Source organism: Gadus morhua, chromosome 3, assembly GCF_902167405.1.
Source record: "Gadus morhua chromosome 3, gadMor3.0, whole genome shotgun sequence".
Lineage (NCBI taxonomy): Eukaryota > Metazoa > Chordata > Actinopteri > Gadiformes > Gadidae > Gadus > Gadus morhua.
Window position 1 is genome coordinate 19,771,075 of NC_044050.1, and position 19,032 is coordinate 19,790,106.

The 19,032-nt window shown below is 45.2% G+C and overlaps 3 protein-coding genes across 3 annotated transcripts in view; all 3 read right to left on the reverse strand.

Moving 5' to 3' along the window:
- Positions 1-74: 74 nt before the first annotated feature.
- mief2 (mitochondrial elongation factor 2) lies at positions 75-5,359 on the reverse strand. The gene is made up of 8 exons (XM_030350702.1): positions 5,207-5,359; positions 4,275-4,435; positions 3,884-4,043; positions 3,717-3,805; positions 3,439-3,615; positions 2,995-3,158; positions 2,119-2,271; positions 75-1,866 (listed from the first exon to the last, which is right to left on the reverse strand). Exons 2-8 carry the CDS (start codon positions 4,410-4,412, stop codon positions 1,353-1,355), a joined length of 1,395 nt encoding a protein of 464 aa, XP_030206562.1. The 5' UTR covers positions 4,413-4,435; positions 5,207-5,359; the 3' UTR covers positions 75-1,352.
- An 882-nt stretch (positions 5,360-6,241) lies between these two features.
- Positions 6,242-8,811, reverse strand: alkbh5 (alkB homolog 5, RNA demethylase). The gene is made up of 4 exons (XM_030351865.1): positions 7,567-8,811; positions 7,396-7,476; positions 7,153-7,275; positions 6,242-7,008 (listed from the first exon to the last, which is right to left on the reverse strand). Exons 1-4 carry the CDS (start codon positions 8,286-8,288, stop codon positions 6,843-6,845), a joined length of 1,092 nt encoding a protein of 363 aa, XP_030207725.1. The 5' UTR covers positions 8,289-8,811; the 3' UTR covers positions 6,242-6,842.
- A 746-nt stretch (positions 8,812-9,557) lies between these two features.
- Positions 9,558-19,032, reverse strand: part of myo15ab (myosin XVAb) — a 50,229-nt gene continuing 40,754 nt past the window's right edge. Inside the window, exons 61-80 of the mRNA XM_030352359.1 lie at positions 18,773-18,891; positions 18,243-18,384; positions 17,991-18,102; positions 17,766-17,840; positions 16,237-16,442; positions 15,061-15,188; positions 14,611-14,680; positions 13,839-13,911; positions 13,515-13,588; positions 13,328-13,410; positions 13,118-13,248; positions 12,730-12,824; positions 12,560-12,637; positions 11,548-11,644; positions 11,055-11,215; positions 10,677-10,810; positions 10,385-10,518; positions 10,155-10,288; positions 9,850-9,990; positions 9,558-9,744 (exon numbers count right to left, since the gene is read on the reverse strand). Of these exons, the coding sequence (XP_030208219.1) occupies positions 9,643-9,744; positions 9,850-9,990; positions 10,155-10,288; positions 10,385-10,518; positions 10,677-10,810; positions 11,055-11,215; positions 11,548-11,644; positions 12,560-12,637; positions 12,730-12,824; positions 13,118-13,248; positions 13,328-13,410; positions 13,515-13,588; positions 13,839-13,911; positions 14,611-14,680; positions 15,061-15,188; positions 16,237-16,442; positions 17,766-17,840; positions 17,991-18,102; positions 18,243-18,384; positions 18,773-18,891 (2,289 nt within the window). The 3' untranslated portion in view covers positions 9,558-9,642. The remainder of the gene's footprint in view (positions 9,745-9,849; positions 9,991-10,154; positions 10,289-10,384; positions 10,519-10,676; positions 10,811-11,054; positions 11,216-11,547; positions 11,645-12,559; positions 12,638-12,729; positions 12,825-13,117; positions 13,249-13,327; positions 13,411-13,514; positions 13,589-13,838; positions 13,912-14,610; positions 14,681-15,060; positions 15,189-16,236; positions 16,443-17,765; positions 17,841-17,990; positions 18,103-18,242; positions 18,385-18,772; positions 18,892-19,032) is intronic.

Below are 19,032 nucleotides of genomic sequence, written 5' to 3' on the forward strand. Positions count from 1 at the left end.
AATTTCGTCTCAACAACCTATGGATTTAGAATTGCAACTGATGCTCCATGCCTGATAAGGAGATGTTCTCTAGGTGATTGGTGATGAAGTGCATAACTTTATTTTTCTCATTCAAATAGCGGAAGTACAACCTTCTCCAACTCACCATACACAATTCAAAATATTATGCACTCGTACTGAATTACTAAGCAGCCATATGAAATTGCAACAACTCGAGACGAATGTGCTAAAAAAATATTGCACTACATTTCACCTCCATTCATGATAGATAACATTAGATAAATATAATAAGGATTCGTTTCAATGAAATGAATGAACTGCTTATAGAGGAGGCCGCAGCTGCCATGTGGTTGGCGTTTTCTTTTTTTACATTTGAAATCACGGCGACATAGGATTCTGCGCTGAGGGGTGATACTTTCCACCCAGACAGCCCATACATACAGACTTGGCATTGAACTTTGCGTGAAGCCCTGCAACCTTGTTCTGCTAGCAATGAACATTGCATTAAACCTCACCCTGCTAGCACTAAACATAGCCCGAAACCTTATTCTGCTGGCACTGAACCTAGCCTGAAACTTTGTACTATTAGCACTGCACATAGGCTAAAACCTTGTACTGCTAGCACTGAACATGGCTTGAAACCTTGTTCTAGTAGCACTGAACATAGCCTAAAACTTTGTTTTTCTAGCCTTGACCATAGACTGAAACCCTGTTTGTACAGCACTGGACATATAGCCTGTAAGTAACCTTGTATAGTCGCACTGAACATAGCCTGAAACAATGTTGTACTATTCGTTCAGACGTATAATGATTGGCACATAAATGAATTTCATCATGTTGTACATAAAGGAGTCACTATTTCACACTTGTCTCATTGTAGAGGTTGAGAGGGGTTTGTTTACAAGCAAATAGTTTCACAAGTGCCCCATTCGCCATTACATTCAATAGCTTTTACTATATATGTCTTTCAAATGTACCAGTTGTATTTCATACAAACACTTCCCAACGCTTTCACCTTCACCATTACTGCCATCATTGGAGAAGTTTGAATCAGGCTAACATGTTTCCAACAGGTATGAAGTGACCTTTTCTCTCTTTATACTGCTGGGAGCTTGAAGGTGAACTTGTGACACTAGTCATCTTTCAATCTTGTTGTGAGGGTTTAGGTTCTTGTGATTGATGTAGGGAGGGGAAAACACCAGTGCAACGGTCAAATCTTCAGTCTACAATACCTTGATCAAACAGTCATTTAAAAAAAGTCAATCTTTCAGCACATCTTTCTGACTGCAGTTGTCAGATTGAGTTCAGATCTTTTCCAATGTGTGAAAGGTGTGCATGTGTCCCTGCAGATGCTATATGAGCAGTATTTCAGGCTCAGACATAGCACAGTAGAGCATGAAGCCCATCTGGTCAACCTGGTCTTCCGACAGGCTGCCCAGCAGATTGACCACTGGCTTGAAGTAACTGTGCAGCGCGCCTTGCTCCAGATAACCAATCAGCTCCGTGATGCACTGCTGAAAGCGCACTTCCAGGCTGCCATCCGACCAATCACTCTCCCGTTCGCTGAGGTGGAGGATGAGATTGGCCAATGGGGCGGAGGGCATGGGCCTGAGGGCGGGGTTCAGCTTGCACACCGCCTTGAGGGTCTTGAGGACGTTCCTGCGACAGCCGCTGTCAGACTCGTCGAGCTGAGCCAGGCGCCGGGTCTCCCACGGGTAGAGGGAGAGGTGCCAGGCGTTGACCCAGGGAGTGGTGAGCTGCGGCTGGCCGGTCAGGACCACGTCTTCCTCCCTCAGGACCGGTATCATGGAAATGAAGAGAGGAGGCGTACCGCTGCCTTTTCCTCCTCCCTCTGGATCCTCAGGCCTGGAGAGCACAAGGCAACGTTAGGTATATAAACAGAATCAACAGATCAACATGGGAATGTGAAGAAGCTAATCATGTTGCTTTGCCGATGCCTAGACACTTTTGTAAATGTAAAAGGGAGAATTCTGAATTTCTGAATATCATACATATTCTGTAATGGCAAAAATGGCAACCCGTCACTAATTTTAAAATGATTTAATAGAACCTGTAGGTTGAGGACACACACCAACACACACGCACACACAGACCCACCGTATCTCAAGGCTAAGTTCTGGTCCTCCCAGCACTGGCCTGACCAGGCAGTCCAGATGGCTGCTGATGGACGGCCAGTTCATGGTTTCCATGACGGTCTTGCTTAACATGTTCACCAGAGCTTCGGAGGACAAGTAGCCCCCGACCAGGAACCTATCAAGGACCACAAGACACACACACCAGTATAAAACGCATGCCGCCTTTTCCAAATACATACATCAAGTATGTCATCTCTTCATTCAACACAACAGTCTTCAGCTGTTTTGGTCTAGACAACTGGCTTGTACTGGCTCCATCTCCTTATGATTATATGACTGAGCTACCAGCTGGTGCTGCTGTCTGAGATATGTTACTGAGATAAAGACTGAAGATAAAGAAGTCCTTTGACTTACTGAAAAACTGCTTCGGAAAGTTAAGATTACCAACACACTCTTTAGTATCCTTCCTCCCTACCCTACGTTGCACTGACTCTTCACTGAATATGAGGCATGATATTACTCCACAATACACTTAACTAGATATATTAGAACTGGAAATAAAATGAATATAGTACGGATATTGTGGCATGACACTCCTAATATAACCTCAGTGTCGTTTATCTTTTTTTATAAATACAGTACGAGTAGATTGAGAAAACTGTATTAGCCACGATACAACTAAAAATGAGGACCTATTATCTACCTGCGAAAAAATAATTTAAATGACCTCTAAACCTATTTAACATAGTTGAATAATCGACTCGGCTTACCGAGTGGTACCAATGGTTTTTCACATTAATATTAGATTTTTGAAAAACCGATGCCCAGCTCAATGTTCTGTACTGATGAACATAAGGGGCGTACACTTCTGGGTCTATGCATCACCAACAGTGTGTACCTGTCCCAGTAGCTCCGCCCACGGGGGAAGTACTCCAGGTTGATCCGTCGGACCATCCAGTGCAGCGGATGGGTCAGAAGGGTCTCCTCTCCGGGGATGAGACGCCACAGTGACGCCTCCACTTGTAGGGGCACCAGCAGGCATGCGTGGTCTGCCCTCACCACCTACACAGAGATAGCTTTTTTTGTTCCACAGCATATATAAAACATGCATTTAATCCAGAGGATCAATACACCAGCGCACTCACACACATACTTTAATGGTCTCCAAATCTCTTGCGGCCTACAAAAAATATCATGGTTGCCGAATCATTTTTCATGTGTATTGATTAAATGAATGAATAACATTGGACGGATTCACATGAGTCCCCTATGAATATGTGGTCCCTCTCCATGTGTATTGAGAGGAAATACACAGGGTGTTTGTGTCAGACTCTGAGCTAACCTCCAGGTCGTCCAGCAAGGAGCCTCCCAGGCTCATCTCCCCCAGAGGCATGTCAGGGTGGCGGGTGTGGAGGAAGCCCTGGATCTCCGTGCAGATGTCCAGAGCCAGGGATTGAACCCTGCGCACCTCCACTGGACTCAGCTGTGCTCGCGTGTAGTAGAACTGCAGCAAGCGCTCCTACGCCAACACGAACACACGTTAGGGTATGATTAGATTTGTATGGTTACCACAAACAGAAATATTTTAACAAAATGCCCTAAAACTGCCCAAAAATGTACCTGTAGAGTGAGGGCACATAACTGGAGTTTCTTGGGTTTGACATCCGATTTGGGTTGAATATCCAGACTAGATTTCTCGCAAAGATCGGCTGTTAAGGAAAGAGATATAAAATCAGCATGGGAAGATTCTGCAAATTAAGCCCGCTGACTGTCTGTGTATCCAGTACCTCGCTGCTGTTTGGCTGCCTTGGCAACCTCTTTCATGACAACGCCTTCTAGGCTCTTTCCGATCAGCGTAGGGGAGGCAGAGGCTAGCTCTTCCCAGCTTTCCACCATCTTCTGCTCCACCTTCTCATCCTCTGAGGCACGGCCAGCACGTTCAATCAGCTAATCAAGGTCAAAGGTCAAATGTCAAAACTCGGACACATGCGTAAACAAGCTACTGCTTACATTTACTATACGCAATTACATGCTACATTGAATATAAACAAAGAGTGATTTCGTCTTTAAGAACAAAGTCAAAGCAATCTTAACATTCAAGAAAAGTTCACTCAGATGTTAATTTGTCTAATGTATGAAACCACCCAACCATCTAATGAATGAAACCGGCACACTCACCCGTTTGACTACAAGCGTAGCGATTCCCAACAGCGCAGCACCGCCGACTCCTAAAACTAATCGGGCGTTAGTTAGCAAGAAGTCGATCACCACAGCAATGCCCTCTTCTCCTTTCCTTCTGCCGCTACGAAAGTCCATCACTACGTCCGACCGTGGTAAACCTACGGAGGGAGAATAGATATTGATGACAGACACTCAATAGATTCGATTAATTTAAAGAAATCATCTATATTGTGCCATCTTCCCTTAACATTGTGTTTATTTACATATAAAGAAAACAGGCAAATGGAAACTATGTATATCTCATTTCAAACCGGTTCAGTTGAATGGCCTGTACAAGACTGTGACATATGGGAAAAGGCGCTATCCCGGGCCTTACAAATTATTCTATATATAGATGCTCGCGAGTAGTAGCTCGTTTGCCTGTTTAAATATATAACCACCCTCTACAGACTGACTTCAGTCCTTGGGAGAAACTGTCAAGAACACACATAGCAGACTTGAAGTGAGCTGCACACAGGACATTTTACATAATGTAACCTACATGGAAGGCGAATCAAAACTAAAATTAGTCAGATGGTTGTTAATAATTCAGCTACCACTGCGTTGTTTCCTATTTTTAGATCTTTGTTTTAAAGTTCAGGGCTCACGTCCAATTGTTGTTAGCTGTGTTGCATGAATGACAAGCACTTATCAACACTGCAAGAAAATATCTTATCCGAGATAATACAACTCTTGTTGTATTATCGCGGCCAATCTAGCTGTAGATGTCAATAATGGCTGCGTTATACAAAGATAGAGGCAAGAATCAAAACAATAGCTGTTTGCTAGGCTACATGTTTCAAGTAACTTTACACAACGTTAGCGTTAGTTTATTTTGTTCGTGTATTTGTCGTTTGCCATCACTCCCTGCCTACATTGAAGCACCTTACCACCAAAAAGGAGGGATTCCTATTCCTCGGCCCAAATCATTATAATGCCTGCATTTATACCAGTTTATGATCTTGTTGAACAGAGATATAGCCAGCCAGCTAAGCTAGCTATCGAGCAGCAGCAGCCATCCGGCAGATGGTGGACCAATAGGAAAGAGGTTGACCTCTGACGTCTCATTGGCCTCTGAGTACAACTTTACATATTGAGGAATCGAAGCAATTTAAAAAGCAACAGACATTTGTTGTTTAATCTTGAAAAAAAAAACTGCTAAATATTTTACAGTCCTATTATATGTTGAATTAGTAGTACAAAATAAATATTAATGACGTATTATACTCATATTGGCAAATTCTTTAATTTTACTTTCTGCATATTTTCTTCTTTAGCTTTCTGTATATTTCGACTCTGCTTTCTTGGTCAAGTATTAAGTCGACAAATACTTGTTACAATCATGTTAATTTGAAAAATACACAGAAATATATGCCAAACCTCAGAAATGTATTGTGTTTTATAACCAAGGGAAATCTGTCAGGCTGAACTGCAGGCCTTGATTGAAAAGGATGTGGTTTACCAACGACACTCAGAACTATGCATAAAGGTCACCTTGTAATAATGTGTGTCAGACAATGCTTCTTTTTACATTAGCTGTTCCTACCTTGTTATATTGCCTAAGCGCAACCTAGAACATATCTATGTCCCTATGGAAAGAAAATATATTAGATTATGGACCAAATGTTCTTCTTACCATACCCAAGAGAAACTATTTGACACATTCCACTTAGAGCTTGAGGAAGTGTTGACATAAACCTCCATGAGGGAACCTTCTGAAAGTCCTGAAAAAAGATACCAATGTGCAGCAACTGTAAGGATATATTATACGAAAATATCAAATTCAGTGTATCTTTAAAATAACTGGGGCATAAAAGAATCTAGACTTAATTGTGTTTGATCTATTCCCATGTCTCAAACACAATGAGGCATAGTAATTAACCTCATCATTTCCATATATGACATGAACCTTTCATATCAACGAATAAAGACCAAACCAGCTTTATTTTCCTGTCTGCCATATTATGTTAAATAAACGAATATGTGAACCTGTGGTAAAGGGAGATTAGCCACCAGACAAGAAATGAATTCAGACAACGCTGCATGATGTGGGTCAGACCTGTATATGTGAAAAAGTAAAGGTTTCTTTCCACACAAAAGGTTCTTCCAATCAAAGTCTTTACAAACATTTTTTTGTACAATATAACAAGATTGAATACACTTCAAGTTATGCTTTGTAGATGTTCATATATATATTCCCCTTAAACTTATGTTAGCTTTTAAGGTCTGTACAACTTGGTTACAAAAAATACATGCCATTTTGCTTCCTATGAACATAGAAACAGGATTTATTTTATAACGGAATAAATAACAGTAGGAGAACCGCGCATGTCAGTAGCGTATTTGAGTTTCTACTGTGTATAGCAAAGATGCTGACTTAATTTGCCAAAAAGAAACAACCAAACGGATTCAAACTTAAGGAAAAAACAAGGTGACGAGTTTGCCCTTCAGAATAAAATAGTCGCATTCACGTTATAAATTCAGTTATAGAAACAAGGGCTGTTGTATGCTGCGGGTCTGTCGAGCCTAATGGCGCCTCATCTTGACTTTGCGTCTCTCTGAACTCTCTTTGTGTTTATCATACTCCTGCCCCCGCCTCCAGTAGTTCTCGGAACTGCTGCTGCTGTGGCGACGGTGATGGGAGTGGGAGGGGCGTTGGTTCTCCTCCTTATCCATCTCCAGAACCCTTGGCCTGGTGGACAAAGTACCAAAGCAATGCCACGTTTATTAAACATCGAATTGAAGAAAAAGGTCTTTGATTAAGTTTTTTGGTGACCAAACTGAAAATGCCATCTCAAATTGTGAATATGGTAGACTGAAGGTGACGGGGCTGTACCTGTGAGCCGCGTCGGGGTCTGCTCTGCGTCGGGAGCGCTTGGCTTTCAGGGGGATGGGTCGTTCTGGGGGCAGGGAGCTCAGGGTGCGGTCGACATCCAGGCGAGGCGCGTCAGGTCGGGTCCTGAGAAAAGCGGCAACCACACACACACAAATTGATCTTTGAGAGGCGCCTCAATCGACAAGAGCCGGAGCAAGTCCTGATCGGATGAGCAAGTCCTGACAGGATGAGTAGTCTACTCACTTCCTTAGAATGATGACAGCGCGCCTTTCCTTGATGTCCTGTGGCCGGATGCAGTGGGTTATTTCATCGGCAGCGTAGCCGCTGAAGGGAAAAAGAGGGGTCAAAGTCATCTCATGGTTTTTATCAAAAGCCATAGTAGAGAAGACATCATTAGCATGAGGTTTTACCAACCTGAGGACTGTCACACTTCCTCTCGTCACCGGCAGGACCAGCACAGGCTCTGACACCCGGATGGGTTTGAACTGGAACCGGCAGCCGAAGCTAAGGGCACTATCACTGAAGAAGGACACAGACACTATGGGCCTGGCAAAGATGTGCAGGGGGTCAACGTGTGACACAATACAACCTCCCGGCTGGTAGTCATTTATTACTGCACTGTTCACATAGCCCTCTGGAATGATCCCGTCGGACACCAGACGCTTGATGACCAGCTCGTCCACCCAAGCAGGGATGTCGTCCACCTCCCCTTTCCGGTACAGCCGTTCCTGGCCAGGTCCACGTTTCTCCAGCTGGGCCCCATACGTGTATCCCTCTCCAAAGAAGTACTTGTTTCGGAGAGGTGCCCTGTCTACAGTGTGTTCCCGGTATTGTCCAGCCTCTCCCATGGCCACCACCTCGTCTATTTTATCTTCGATGAGGGCACATTCCTCCAATGAAAATAAGCCCTTCTGTACGATGTCAATCTTAACACGCCGAGCCTCTTGCTCGCGGCTCTCCCTGGTTTCGTCGCTGTGCTCAACAACTTCGTCCTCATCAGACTCTCGGAACTTGCGCTTTCGAACCTTTCCGCTGCCATTTGTTCCGTCCACGTTTTTGTCTTTATACGTCTCCTCCCTGTGCGGGGTCATGGATTTGAGCTTGTCCCTCAGGTCAGAGAATCCAGTGGCTGCCATTCTGTATGGTAAGCGTCGTATGTTGCTTGCAAACACACAGTTTATGGACTCTTCATTTCAGCCCTTTAACCCGACCTTATTGAACGCAACCTAGCTGTATGTCGATGGACATTAGCTGAGATAGCACACGAATATAAGCACACTGCGTCGCATTACTTAACTTAATAGTTCGTGCGAAAAGAGCAGTTTGCGCACTCAATCTATATGTATTGCATGCTATTCTCCTAGAGTAAATTATGTCTATCACACAAGACCAAGACTAATGTTGGCTAGCGGAGCTGTTTTTGCTAGTTGTTACGCTAGCCTGGCTTTATTTCACTGCTAGTGACTGGTAGCACCAATAAACTACGCAGCATTTCACATGACGATTTTGGAATCCAAACCTTAGTTGTGTCTCGATGCTGATTCATGCCAAAGCTACAGAAGAGGAAAGCATTCCTGCAAGACACTTCGTTTTTGGTGTCATGACTCGTCTCCAAGAGGGCTGAAAATAAACTCGTGTAACCTGCCAGGGATCTGCGCATGCTCAGAAGTAGCCTGTCACTTGGAGCGCCTCTATCAAGTTTCATCAGGCTTGCGAGTTATAAGGAAGGCGATTCATACAATGTGTTTATTTACTTGCATAAAAATATAAAATAAGGATTTTTTTAACAAAAGTTGGTGCAGTGTTTTCTATATTCTATATAAAACACACGAACTGGACATATATAAGAAATATATCCTGTTATATTCTTCTTGTTTGAAGTGCAGTAATTGAGTAGTACAAGCAATGAATATTAACTAACTTTTTACACAGCTAAAGAAGTACTTTACAAAAAGACAAATAAATACAATTACACATATAAACGACATGTATACACATGCCATTGCCTTACATATATATGCATCAATTTAATTAGAAAAAATAAACTGCTCTTCTCAGTACTAATTATATAAGATAAGAATCAATATGCCAAAGAACTTTCCTTCCTTTTACAGCAAACAACATTTTATGAGAATTTCTTCCTTTATAAATGTCAAGGCCATTCAGGTGTAAAAAATTATTACCTTGAAAATAAGTACATAAATACATTATGAACTATAAACAATGCTAGAGGGTTTACACTACTGATGGTATCATAATCAAAGAACCTGAATCTATCATGCAAACTGTTACAAAAGTCACTCAAATTCTACACATGAATAAACACCTGAATAAAATAAGAGGTAGGTCACTTTGTAGATCTTCTTTGATTGATTGATTGATTTTGTACAAGCATGCCTGTGAAGTGTGTTTGTGCTGTGAAGTGCATTTATGTGGCTAATGCCTATGTGTGCCTATGGCCTTGCCCACAGGAGTGGGCGTTGCCATGAGTTACAACATGGTGATTTCACTCGCCGGAAGGATTAGTCTCTTCTCTCGTAACGACATCATGTTCTCTACCTGCATGGCAATCACCCGACACAACTCCAGGCCCTGTTTACGTAAGCAAAAGATGACAAGTCAAATGAAAATAAAATAAAAAAACATACAAATTTGAAATTTGAATTTCTCTGTGCTTCCATTGGTGTGCCTCCGAACCTGCTCCAATTGAAGTTGAACCACCCTTTGTGTGTTCATGTCTCCCAGGGTTAGGTCTACATAGGGGTAGCTTGTGCCAGCCGTGGGCCTCTGGGTGCGTGTCGACTGTACCTCCGCCAGGGGGACCACATGAAGGATTTCCTGCACCACAGGCACACAGCGTTATCGCACAACTACAGGCCACACCCCCTCTTGCTCTCTCTTGAAATAGGCTCTTATCTCTTGGACATTGAGCAGGAATTTAATCATTAATTCCACTGTTTACATTTTGCTCATGTGATTGTGCGTGTGTGGTGTTCCCTTACATGCGTGTCCTTGTGCAGAAAGTGGAGGCCATGTTGATTGACAGCGAGAATACAAGGAGCGTACAAAGAGGTGGAGCTACTGCTCTGGATGTAGAAGAAGGAGGAGCCAAACATGGGGAAGGCGCTGACCAGCCCTGAACGACAATGTAAATAAAAACACAGAGCTTATCGAAACGGAAAGCACCCTGAACGTTGCACCCGATGTCTGTCGATGCCTGTTGGTCTCTTACCCAGGTACTGCGCTCTGGCCTGGTGCGCGCTTAGCGACTGCACTTGCTGCATGTGCTGTGTCACCATAGTAACCCACTGCTGGGGCGGCTGCTTCCCAAAAAGAGGTGGGGGGATGTATTCCGACAATTCATGGCTACGGTATCAGGGATGCAGTGAATGGGAAAAATAATCAGAGGTTAAACAGGGAATCACATCTGAGGATGAGAGATACGCTTGAATTCTAGAGTTTTGCGGAAATGCTGCAGATATCTTGCCCGCTCCTCGACTACTTCGTATTGTGTGAGCTCGTACATGCTGGGGATGAAGATTATGTCCTTGGCTCTGTGCTGCAGGGAGGCTAATTTGGAGATCTGGTGGAACTGCTGATCGCTTACTTTCCCCCGGGGAAGCACATTTAAAAGGCCTTTGCGGTAGTCGGGCAGGACCTAGGCAGAAAGGCAAAATCCCCAACACACATACACACACAGTACACACACACACACACACACACACACACACACACACACACACACACACACACACACACACACACACACACACACACACACACACACACACACACACACACACAATAATAATTATTATTACCAACAGCACAAGCCAGCGTAATGATGAGTGCGCCAGCCTGGTAACAGAATCTTGTCAGCATTGCAGTCTGTGGCGGTGTACCTGGTTGTAGTGCATGGACACAGAGAGCTCATTGTCAAACTTGAGCGGCTGGGTCCAGACGACCCGGCGGAACCAGAAGCTGTAGTTGCTGTCCACCTCCTCTGCCTCTGTGGCGATGTCCAGGACGTACTCTTGCTTATTCAGAGGACGCACGTTCTGACCTGAACACAGTACGCACACACACACACACGCACCCATACAATAGAAAAATAAGAAAACAACCTGTTTGATCTATCCAGCATGTTTGTATGTGTGCATTTGTGTCTGCATGTGTTTTTACATGTGCGTTTATAACAGTAAGTGTTGTGTGTGTTTTAACGTTTGTGTTATCTATGTTTATATGTGTGGGTGTGTGTGTTCGTGTATGTGTGTGTGTGTGCGTGTGTGTGTGTGTGTGTGTGTGTGTGTGTGTGTGTGTGTGTGTGTGTGTGTGAGTTGTGAGTTGTGAGTGTGAGCTTATAAAAGGCCAGTGTCTAAACCCTGTGTGTGGTACCTCGACTGGTGACCAGGAACACAGTGTATTCATCCATAACCTCTAGCCGGTGCAGGCCCATTTCGTAACACAGCTCCTCGATCACGTCCAGAGCCACCTGGTAAATACAGGAGCTTTAAAGGTCCCCTGCAGTCCTCTCCTCTGTTGCACAGCTCCCTTTAAGCAGTGCCCAGCCGGCCCCTGCTCCTAATACATTAATACATTCCGTCTGGAGCCACTAGCATACATTTTTCAGGCCCCTCCTGAAATTCAAATTGGCAAAAGTTGATTCCGAAGCGCTTACCCTGTTCACCTTGACATTAAATATTTATTCAAGAAGGGAGCATAAGGTCTGGCAATGCTTTTTAAATAAAACTGATGCATAAAATCCATTCATGAAAACACATCACATCAAGCCATTTGTCACTGTCATTCGGTTAGTTAGTTTATCTTATCTGCAAACCGCCAAACTTGGTTGTGTGTTGCAAGGTAATTTATATGGACAGCTGATTTATCTTCACTTGGAGAGATGACAAAATGAAACTAGCCTTAGGGCCAGGAAAGGATTGATGTATGTTTGTTGGGTACCATTCCAAAGTAAAAGTACCCGAGGGCTGGAGCAGGATGCTCAATCAAAGGGTGCGTCCCAGTACCTAGGAAGCTTCCTATAGCTCTGAATTCTAACTTTGAATATTCCTATACACTTTTTTGAAAAGTTTATATGAAGTTGAATCCAATAAGCATCATATGATTTGAAGTTGGGACAAGCCCACACTGTCAGGAACCCCAAGAGCCATCTATACAGGGACAACCTTATAACAGGTGAGAGACGGAGGGAGGGAGAATGATAGGGAGAGCTAGCATGAGAGAGTCAACAACAGAATCAGCAAGAGAGTCATCAAAAGAGAGAGAGAGAGAGTCAGCGAGAGAGAGAGAGAGTCAGCGAGAGAGAGTCAGCAAGAGAGAGAGAGAGCGAGAGAGAGAGAGAGAGAGAGAGAGAGAGAGAGAGAGAGAGAGAGAGATTTACACTCACAGAGCATGTCTTGATCTTTTGGTGACGCTCAATACCTCCTGGCAAGAGAAACAGCTGTCGCTTGGAGCTCCGTCCAGCCTGACAAATGTAGACACACAAAAACACCTTTCAGAACTGCAGTTCAGGAATGCAACAAAGGCAGACAATGCACTGAAGCGAGGATTACTGACCACCATAGCCTTCAGCTCCATGCTGTTTGGAGGGATCACGCGCCCTCCATATTGAAACGTCTTTTTCAGGTTCTGCTCACAGGCCTTAGCAATACCTGTCAACACATTACGCTTTTGTTGGGCACAAGCCTAGGCACAAGCCAGACAGAGATTGTACTTATTGACCGTGTATGGAAACGAAGCGGATAACAAGCAGGGAAAAAAAATAACGTGTGTCCGTTATAGAAGGTTAATCCGCAGGCAGTGGTTTGTGTCGTGATGTCGACAGATATGAACAGTTGAACCTTTAGACCACAGCATGCACAGAAATCCGCCCCATAATTGAAAGCTGGTGAAAGTAGTACAAAAAAAGCATGTTTTGATAATTGAATAAGTGTAAGAGGCGCACCCTGAAACAGCACTCCGGCGCTGAGGTAGGCGTGCTGCAGGTACTTGAAGAGGAAAGGCTTCAGGACCTCTGAGCAGCGATGGAACGCCGTCAGGATGTACAACAGCCTCCAGCCTCTCTGGCAACTGTCCCTGGACCACACATCACACGTTCACACATCACGCACAGACGTGTGCATCCACAAATGCCAGGTTCATACGGCGTACGTACGGTTTAGAGCTGGTGTTAGCGGTAAGTTGCTTGAGGACCTGGCAGTAAGCCTCATCCTTCATCAGACTGAACTCGCCAATAAGCTGAGGGAGGGTAATCGGGGACATTGGAAGACAGCCACGTTATAGGCGAGACGGCTGGACTGCAACACACACGGCGCCCTTTTTTTGCAGCGTAGATCGTTTACCTTGAGGAAGGTGCTGACCACCTCCTGCTCTGAGAGACCTTTGATCGGATGGTCCCCCATGAAGCGCATCACGGCTGAACGCGTTGGCCAGCGTACACAGACCCACGTACGCGTAAACACACATGCAGGCATGTACGCATGCACAGGCACGCACACACACACACACACACACACACACACACACACACACACACACACACACACACACACACACACACACAAATAAGTATGCATTTTTGTTGAATCTTTCAACAAAGAATGGACAGGGTAGTACAACACTCAACATAAAAGATTGATGTGTGTGCAGGGTGTTTGATGACATACACAGGAAGAGATCCGCTGCCACTCTGTTCAAGGCGGGGTCAGTGAACTCTATCAGAGACTGGGTAAGCGGCGTCTAGACAGAGAGAGAGCCCACTCTGAGCGGCCGGAGATACAGCTTCACACACAAGGCTCTCTGCACAGCCACAACAACATTGGTGAGTGTGGATGTGTGGGTGGTGGAGGCCCGTAGGGAGGAGGTAGGTGGGGGCGTGGCTCTCGGGACACGAGGAATGAGACGGGTGATTTAGTAGCAGCTGTTGTCAATGTACGATATCATCTTCTTGTTGAAATACGGCTGCGTCGAGTCTGTTTGCATAACAGTAACAGGAGCCCTGCTGCTCTGAATCCTGTGCCTGCTTGCTCCATTAGAGTTAGTTTACGGGTGGTACAATGGGACTTCTCTGTGTCAGCAGAGTGGTTAGGGTTCGAACCCTTATCACCGCAGTCTACATGTAGGCTTTGAGCAAGATACCTAACCCCCACCAGGCCCTTAATACTATGTATCTATAAAAGATTAATAAAGTCATAAATCGTCAGCTCAATTGTAAATAGTATAATTTCTTAGAGCAGTATTGGTTGGTGGTCGGTTGCGTCGCAGGTCATTCTGTAACTTTTCAGTCAATCCCGGGTTATGCATGCAGTGCACGTGTATAACCTGTAGAGGGAGTCCTCCACAATGCAAAACCATCTGAAAGTGGTGTCGGGACTTGGTTCTCCTTTAAGACCTGCAGCCACTGGTCTGTGTGGGTTAGACTGTGAGGCAGACAGTTACCTTGGAGAACTTGATCATCTCAGATGGCTCTCTGGGAGACATGGTCTTGCCCCTGCTCTTCAGGGAGTCACTGAGAGGCACATAAGGGCTGTTAAGTGTCGCAGTAAATAGAATTAAACAGGATGTTTGGGTGTGGGTGTGTATGATAATGTGTATGTGCAAATGTGTGTTTGTGTGTGCACGTGTATGCATGTGTTTGTACGTGTACGTGTATGTGCGTGTGTGTGTGTGTGTGTGTGTGTGTGTGTGTGTGTGTGTGTGTGTGTGTGTGTGTGTGTGTGTGTGTGTGTGTATGAGTGTGGGTAACTGAGTGCATATGTGTTTGCACGTGTGTATCTCTTTATGTGTATGCTTGTGTTGCTGTGTGTATTTGTCTCTACGCCTGTGTGTGTGTGTTGGTTTGTGTGACTGTGTGTTTGTGTGTTAGTGTTTTTGCTTGCAGTGGTCTACCTCTTTCCTGGCGTGCCCTGTCTGAAGAAGTTCTTGGCGAACTCAACCATGTCATATTTGCTGTCTTGCAGGAGACTATCGTACGTATCTCCCTCGCCACGGAGATCAAACTCCTCAAGTGACACCCTCTGAAATTGAAAAATAAACACACCGGAAAGGAAACTCTGAGTAAAGTTTGCCGCATTTAAGCTGTATGTGTGTTAATGTTGTGTGTGTGTATGTGTGTATTTGTCTCTGTGTGTGTGTGTGTGTGTGTGTGTGTGTGTGTGTGTGTGTGTGTGTGTGTGTGTGTTGGTGTAAGTGTTCTTTTTTTTTTGTGTATGTATGTATGTGTGTATGGCTATTAGACGCAGTCATTACGTTTGCAGCACCTCTAGACCTGATCAATGTGTGTGTGTGTGTGCGTGTGTGTGTGTGTTTGTGTGTTTGTCTGTAAGTGTCAGTGAGTTTTGTTTTTGTGTGTATGTGTTGTATGTCTATGAGCGTGTGTATGTGTGTATGGCTATTAGACGCAGTCATTACATTTGCAGTACCTCTAAAACCTGATCAATGTGTGTGTGTGTGTGTGTGTGTGTGTGTGTGTGTGTGTGTGTGTGTGTGTGTGTGTGTGTGTGTGTGTGTGTGTGTATGAGTGTGTGTTTGTGGGTTTGTCTGTAAGTGTCAGTGAGTTTTGTTTTTGTGTGTATGTGTTGTATGTCTATGAGTGTGTGAAAGTGTGTATGGCTATTACATCCGGTCATTACGTTGGCAGCATCTCTAAGACCGTGTCAATGTGTGTGTATGTGTGTGAGTGACTGCGTGAGTGCATGAGTGAGTGAGTGAGTGAGTGAGTGAGTGAGTGAGTGAGTGAGTGAGTGAGTGAGACAGTGAGTGAGTGAGTGAGTGAGTGAGTGAGTGAGTGAGTGAGTGAGTGAGTGAGTGAGTGAGTGAGACAGTGAGTGAGTGAGTGAGTGAGTGAGTGAGTGGGTGAGTGAGTGAGTGAGTGAGTGAGTGAGTGAGTGAGTGAGTGAGTGAGACAGTGAGTGAGTGAGTGAGTGAGTGAGTGAGTGAGTGAGTGAGTGAGTGAGTATGGCTATTACATCCAATCATTATGATTGCAGTATCTCTAAGACGGTGTCAATGTGTGTGTGTGTGTGTGTGTGTGTGTGTGTGCGTGCGTGCGTGCGTGCGTATCACCTCTAACGTCGGGTCTATCTCATGGGCGGCCATGGTGGACGCCACGGCGACGGCCACGGCCGACGACACGGCGAACTGCCCCGCCCCTCCCCGGGGTTCCGCCGTGCGGTTCAGCGGGACGGACAGGAAGTCGGGCGCGGCCACGGGGCGGACGCACTCCACGGGGAAGGCCGCGGAGCGGCCGTGCACCGCGCCGAACTTCCACCCTGGAGCGCCAAACACGTGTCACGTGATCCACGCAAAACACACGTCATGGGAAGGCCTCGTTCCTACCCAGGGGTCTTCAGTCAAGACTGTCACACCGCAGTGCAGTCATACCAGGCATGACAGCATCATGTGTTGTCATTGAAGGAAGCCCACGTGTGATTACAGATCATCCACCACTGCTCCAGTGCTGCCATGGTTCAAAATGATCTCCAAGAGGGACCCTGTTGGCTGATGATAAAACTATCTACAGTCTAACTATCTATACCTACAGTCTGCTCGACGTAGCTAGATACCAATGGATACCTCTTCAAAGGACGTTATCTTTTATTTAAAACAAGAAGGGATGAACTACTTAAGATGATGCAAACATTTGTTCTGACTTTTGAATGAGTTGAGTGATGGTATTTCCACAAGGTGTTGACGAATGATCGACACCTTGACATGAGCTGATCACATGTCAGGGTTATACCTATCATCATTTGTGATCATCTCATGTCATGATATCATGTCATGATAGGACCTATCATGACGTGATAGTTCACCTGGCCATGTGTTAATACAAGGTGTAGCCACATCCTTCATGTGTCCTGTTCCTTATATTTGTTTAATATATTTACATTGAACAAATAGGTACATCAGTCTTTGAGTGACGCATTCAAGTCGAAGATATTATGCAAACAAATACAACTGTGCAAACATTACACTAATGCAAGGAGGGATAAGATGTTGTAAGGAAATTGTTTTTAACGTTGAATTGGCCATATAGTGATTTGGATTGAATGGATGTGTACCTTGTTCCAACTTACCCAAAGAAGACCATTTATTACTTTAACTCTGTAGAAAAGCTATACTTTAATCTAGTATCCCTGAGTGCATATGTAAGAAATACAACATTTATTGGATTGGAATATAATGGACGACAGAGCCGGTGATTCAGCGGTTGATTAACTCCTCCTAAGTTCATTATTTCCCAATAACGTGACACCCCGGAGTGGTTTATTCCACTAACACCGCAGTCACCAGCAGTGATAAGACATTAGTGCCTTTCATCTATAACGTTATTGGTTTTCTATCGACTTAATGAGCTGAAATTAAAATATTCTTCTGCCGTGCTGTGAGAATATAGTATATGCTTTGTCGAGAAGACAAAGGATGGTTTTATCTCAGTGTAGTTGTGAATGTGTTAGGGTAATGCACACACCCAAAACATTATCAGGATCAAGTATTTAACAAAACTGTATGCATCTGTTCCTAGCAATCGTCCAGACATTCCCATGTCTCTTTGTGACCCCAAAATAACAAGAAATCCACCTCATACTCACCAAACTCCTGAGTATCCCTCTTCATTTCCTCCAGGAACACCACCTTCTTCCTCACCACACATCCATAGCTGAACCCTGGAGCAAACAAACACACACACAAACACAAACACACTCGCTGATATACAGTACATACACATGCTCGGCAGGCCGTGAAACACAGCCCTGGCCTCCTGGCTAACGGAGCGCGAGAAGGCGTCACGCTCCTCAGGCCTCGCGCCGCCTCACCCTTCTCCAGGCCGTCCATCACTTGCACCCTGATGATGTCGCCTTTGTGGAAACTGAGGCGCGAGTGATCGTCCGTCACGAAGTTCCTCTCGGCTATCACGTAGTCCGAGTCCTGGAGGAAGGGGAGGAGATGGAATGAGAACGAAGGGAGGGAGTGGGATGCTTCAGTGGACACTGGAGGGCCTCACGGGTCACCGTCCGTCGAGCGCTGCACAGGCGTCTCGGTTTATCCTGAGGGCGGCGAGCGTGCACCTGCTTGATCTCGGTGATGAAGGTGTCGATGAGGTGCTTGACCTGCGGGGCCTTGGCTGAGAACAGGATCAGCTTCTCGTTGGTCAGGTTGAACTCCAGCATGTTCTCCGAGGGGATGGTGACGAACAGGATGTCTGCGTAGCTGCGCGAGAGAAGAGAGGGAGAACCGAGCAACATCGTATGAGTGCGGATCTGTGGGGACGTGGGGGCTTGAGGATGGACTTGTGTTTAGGGAGTTCGACTCCATGTGGAAAGGCACTGGGTTTGATCCCCAATGTCAGCCTAACTTTTACCTGCTCCTTCATAGGAGTCGATTTCAGTATAAGCAGCCTCGGATGAAAGATTCAGCAATAATATGGATTATTACCCCACACATACACACAGTGTCCGAATGCAATATTCATGAGAAAGTTTGAGCAACTCTATCTGAAATGTCAACATTCTTCTTAGATGAGGGTGATCTTTAGTGACCCCTATTTGAACAGGGGAGGTCCTGACGTGACCAGGGTGTAACATCCCTGTGTACGTACGTGTACGGCCGCAGTACTCTGAAGTAGTCTGGCGCCGCCGCGCTGCTCTTGACCGTTTTTAACAGCTTGATACCACTGTGGGACACGGACAGCAGCTGCACTCCTGTTCCCACACTGCCCTGCACGCACACACACACACACACACACACACACACACACACACACACACACACACACGCACGCACACCATGCACGCGCACACACACACACACGCATGCACGCATGCGCGCACGCACGCACGCACACACGCACACACACAC